Source organism: Elephas maximus, chromosome 18 (assembly GCF_024166365.1).
Source record: "Elephas maximus indicus isolate mEleMax1 chromosome 18, mEleMax1 primary haplotype, whole genome shotgun sequence".
Lineage (NCBI taxonomy): Eukaryota > Metazoa > Chordata > Mammalia > Proboscidea > Elephantidae > Elephas > Elephas maximus.
Window position 1 is genome coordinate 69,123,836 of NC_064836.1, and position 4,844 is coordinate 69,128,679.

Below are 4,844 nucleotides of genomic sequence, written 5' to 3' on the forward strand. Positions count from 1 at the left end.
GAGAGGCACCGTATAAAAGAAGCTGCCTTGAGATTTCTAAAATCCATACAAAAACCTCATAGGTAAGGAAACTTACCAGATTCGGCCTTCGATCTTTAGTGATGGACCCAGATGCAACCTCAGCTTATTTGGACTACTCCTATGCAACAAGCCAAATTCCTGACAATGAGGAGACCCGCTCCCATGTTCCTTACACATCTGTCTTTCTTCCCATCTTTTACACGGTTGTGTTCCTGACTGGAGTGTTGGGGAACGTTGTCCTCATGGGTGCGTTGCATTTCAAACGGGGCAGCAGAAGACTGATTGACATCTTTATCATCAACCTGGCTGCCTCCGACTTCATTTTCCTTGTCACGCTGCCTCTCTGGGTGGATAAAGAAGCATCCTTAGGACTGTGGAGGACGGGCTCTTTCCTGTGCAAGGGCAGCTCCTACATGATCTCAGTCAACATGCACTGCAGTGTCTTCTTGCTCACCTGCATGAGCGTTGACCGCTACCTGGCCATCATGTACCCAACAGTATCCAGGAAATTTAGGAGGAGAGACTGTGCGTATGGAGTCTGTGCTGGCATCTGGTTTATCTCCTGCCTCCTGGGGTTGCCTACTCTGCTGTCCAGGGAGCTTATCCTGATTGATGATAAGCCATACTGTGCAGAAAAGAGGTCTACTTCAGTTAAACTGGCATGGGCCCTGGTGGTCTTAATTTTCACTTTTTTTGCCCCCTTGCTGAGCATCGTGACCTGCTACTGTTGCATTACAAGGAAACTGTGTGCCCATTACCATCAGTCAGGAAAGCATAACAAAAAGCTGAGGAAATCCATAAAGATCATCTTTATTGTAGTGGCAGCCTTTGTCTGCTCCTGGCTGCCCTTCAATATTTTCAAGCTCCTGGCCATTGTCTCTGGATTGCACCAAGAATTCTACATTTCCTCAGCTATTCTCCAGTTGGGCATGGAGGTGAGTGGGCCCCTGGCATTTACCAACAGCTGTGTCAACCCTTTCATTTACTATGTCTTTGACAGCTACATCCGCCGAGCCATTGTGCACTGCCTGTGTCCTTGTCTCAAGAACTATGACTTTGGGAGCAGCACTGAGACGTCAGATAGTCACCTCACTAAAGCTCTCTCCAACCTCATTCACACAGAGGATTTTGCCAGAAGAAGGAAGAGATCCGTGTCACTCTAAAAGGGGCTGTGTTGGTAGGTTGGGGAGTTACTTTTTTCACCAACAAAGAAAGAAAAAAAGTGTCGATAATGGGGTTCATATTGTTTCATAAATATAACACAAAGAGACAATTTTTTAAAAAGAGGACTTAAAAGCCCCTGTGTTTGTGGATATAATTCGGCCATGTGGAGTGCTTTCAGATGAGTGGCTTATTTGACCTTTGCCAATCAGGCTTGCCAAGCAGAATACAACTCATATCTGTCCTCGAACTCTTAAAGGTCCCTGCTTGGATCAGTTGCTTTCTTCATGATTGTCTGTACACATTCAGGCCTTTTTGTCTCTCAAGGACCTGGTACCTTGATCCACATCACCTTTCATACTGGGTTTCAAATTGAACACTTAAAGGATTCTGCTCACTTTCATCAAATGAGAAGTGTGGTATTAACACAGGCAGCAAAGAATATAATATACCTGTTCTCTATAATTGTTCCTGAGTAACTAAGAAAGGCCTGGCCTTAATCTTTAAAGCCTTGTATGGAGGTTCTTCATGATCTTCCAACATTGTCTTTCATCTCCTGCTCATTCACAATACTTTGGACTGGCAAAAAGCTCATAGGGATAAAATCATTTTGTACGGTGCTTATGATCTGGGACTTACTCTAACACCTGGTATTCTAGTCCAGACTATTTTAACCAGTAAGCAGAAGGCAAGGTTTGACCTTTATTTGCCTTTATAAGAAATGTTGGTTGAAATGTATTTTGTTTTAATAGTGTGCTAACTACTTTTTAATGGGGTTTTACTACGCTCTTTTGTTTTCACTGCTTTTATAAATTAGGATATGATTCACTTTAATTACATGTTTTTAATTACTCATTTGACTACTTATCAAATGAAAATGTTACTACTAACTTAATTGGAGGCCACCAAGTGTTTAACTCCACCCCCAGGCAGAATTATCATTGTGTATTTTAATTAAAATGCTAATGCTAAAATTCCCTATAATATCGTTTGTTCTATGTATGTAATTTCAAGACGTGATCCAGTGACATAGGAAAAGTTGATTACCTATATTTCAGCCCAAGACAAAACTATAATGAAAATATTACTGGGATTTCATAGACATTTTTCTAAGCCCAGAGACCTTTCTAAATTCATTCACCTACTAAATATTTATTGAGTTGACTTGTATCTGTATCTCTCTTAAAAACTTTAAAGTGAAAAACATATAATTAGCAACAACCACAAAATGCTTTGTATTACCCAACATGCTTTTATAAACATGTTTTGATTCAAGAGAAAATGGGTTATGTGTTTTTCCCCCCACTATTGACCAAAATGAATTATTGTTTTATTTCTAAATATTAGGTTTGAAAATCAGAGAAAACTTAGACTCTTTTCAGAGCTAGGTAATTAAATTTCATTAATTTCACAGTAAGTGAAATCTCAGATATTGAACATCTTCTTATATTATAACCTATTTAGAAGTTGAAAACACAGCTTTTGGTTTTATAAATTAGAAAATTTATCTTAATCCTTTGTTAAATAAAAATATAATTTTCTTATATATTGTAAGTATTCTTCTGTATTATAAAACATACCTAAGAACATATTGACACTAATACTTTAACAGCCTATTAATAAATTACTGTGGCTAGAGACTGTGTAAATTATAACAAATAATGTGTCTTAGAAAACTTTTAAACTAAATTCAAAACAATTGACTAGACTTCCAAGCATTAAAACAAAAAAACAGAAGATAGAAGACACGCACTTCTTTAAAACAAATCAACAAAAGCAACCTTTTAAAAAATAGCTAAATCAGCTAAGACATTTGTTGGGAAATGATAACACCAATGTTATTAATTCTAGCTTCATCCTTAATGTTGAGACATTGAGCAAGTCATTTTAATCTTTTCATAGCTTAAGGCGGCAATATCTGTGTCTATAGAATTCTCGAGGAGATTGTGAGATTAAAAAAAGAAAACAAATGTAAGTAGAAAAGTTACCAGATAAAGCAGTTGAATTTCAACTACTAGTTATTGACTTTGCTTAAAAACGCCCAAACTAGAATGTCAAATGATACTTAGCCACTCTCATTTAGTAAATAATTGACCTTACTTCTATTTTACCATTTTATCCCTTTCGTTTTTTCTGGGAAAATTTAAAATAACATATAAAAAATTATACTGTTGTACTTTGTAATATTTAAAATCAATATGGTAATTTTATACTTTAAGAAAATCTTAGTATATGTTATAATCTTCTAATAGATCGGCATACTTTCAGAGATGATAAAACTCTGATAGAAAAATATTTAGTAACTTGACTAAGTTGGTATGTTATGTCATATATTCTTCTGATATGAAATATAATTTACAATATAATATAAAAGGGTTTATCATCAATTATTTTTAAAACAGCAATAATTTCTCAATTTTTAATATGAACAATTTCTATTCATGTAGACACAGATATATGTAGAAACAGACATATATTTATAAATTTTCAAGATTTTTCATATCTACATTAACTACCCTGAGGGCTACTTTGTGGCAATTTAATGTCATTACAGAACAACTCATGGAGTCACCATGAGTCGGAATTGACTAGAAGACAACTGTTTTTTGTTTTTTATAGAATAAATTAACACATATTGCCAAGAATTTCCAGAAAATTAGTTTGGAATACAATCTGAATACAATCGTGCCTTGCTCATTGCAACCAAAGTTTGAAAAACAAAATAAAATTTAATAATCAAGAGTCAATATTTAAAGAAATCACTACAGATTTGTCATTTGCTCAAACAGGCTAAAGCTACTGCCAGAACCTTAATGGCCAATATAAAGGGATAGTAATCTCCCAAGCATTTTTCAAATAACTTTTCTTGAACTTACCACAGAAAAGCTCTCCCATTAAACCCAAGGTAAAACGTTGTCTGATAATTTATAACTAATTAATAAAATAGACATACCCAGGGCACACACAGTTGCAAACACGCTCACTCCATTTGGACCACACTGAGAAGATTAAAACTAACCCGACACTCCTGGGATTCCCTTAATGCGTCCACTGTAAAGAGTCAGAATCATCTCTGTGGTGAACTTAAGCGACAGTAACTGTCTTCAACGGAAGCTATGTGCGTGACTGAGGGTGGTGTATTACTAGGGTTCACAAGTTAATCTCTAAATAGATGCAGAAATGCACAGTATGATGGCAAAGCGAGTAAAATAAATCTTCCTCTATGATTCATCTTGACTCCTCAAATCTCTATTCTCCGTAGTGATCTCAGAAGTAAGAAATGACTTGTCAAGTATGTATGCCACAGAGAACAGTAAGATTTGGTTTTCCTATAGAGCTCATTCACAAAAGTCATGCTATACTAAAAGAATTACAAATTTACTTCTAAAAGAGCCACCGGTATAGACTGCTGACAAGATGGTGGCCCCCAGCTCCACTAGAGAGGGAAGTGCTATCAGGAGAAAAAGCAGGAGGGTGGAGTCCCTGGGTGCAGTTAATGTGCTCAGCTTCTAACTGAAAGGTTGGAGGTTTGAGTCCACTCAGATGCACCACAGAAGAAAGGCCTGGCAATATACTTCTGAAAAATTAGCCATTGAAAACCCCACGGGCACAGTTCTGCTCTGAGACATGTGGTCACCATGAGTCAGAAAAGACTCAGCGGC

The 4,844-nt window shown here is 36.7% G+C and overlaps 1 protein-coding gene across 1 annotated transcript; it reads left to right on the plus strand.

The window, feature by feature from the left end:
* GPR15 (G protein-coupled receptor 15) lies at window positions 1–2,499 on the plus strand. Its single transcript, XM_049857994.1, has one exon. It carries the CDS (start codon window positions 102–104, stop codon window positions 1,182–1,184), a length of 1,083 nt encoding a protein of 360 aa, XP_049713951.1. The 5' UTR covers window positions 1–101; the 3' UTR covers window positions 1,185–2,499.
* The last annotated feature ends 2,345 nt before the right edge of the window (window positions 2,500–4,844 follow it).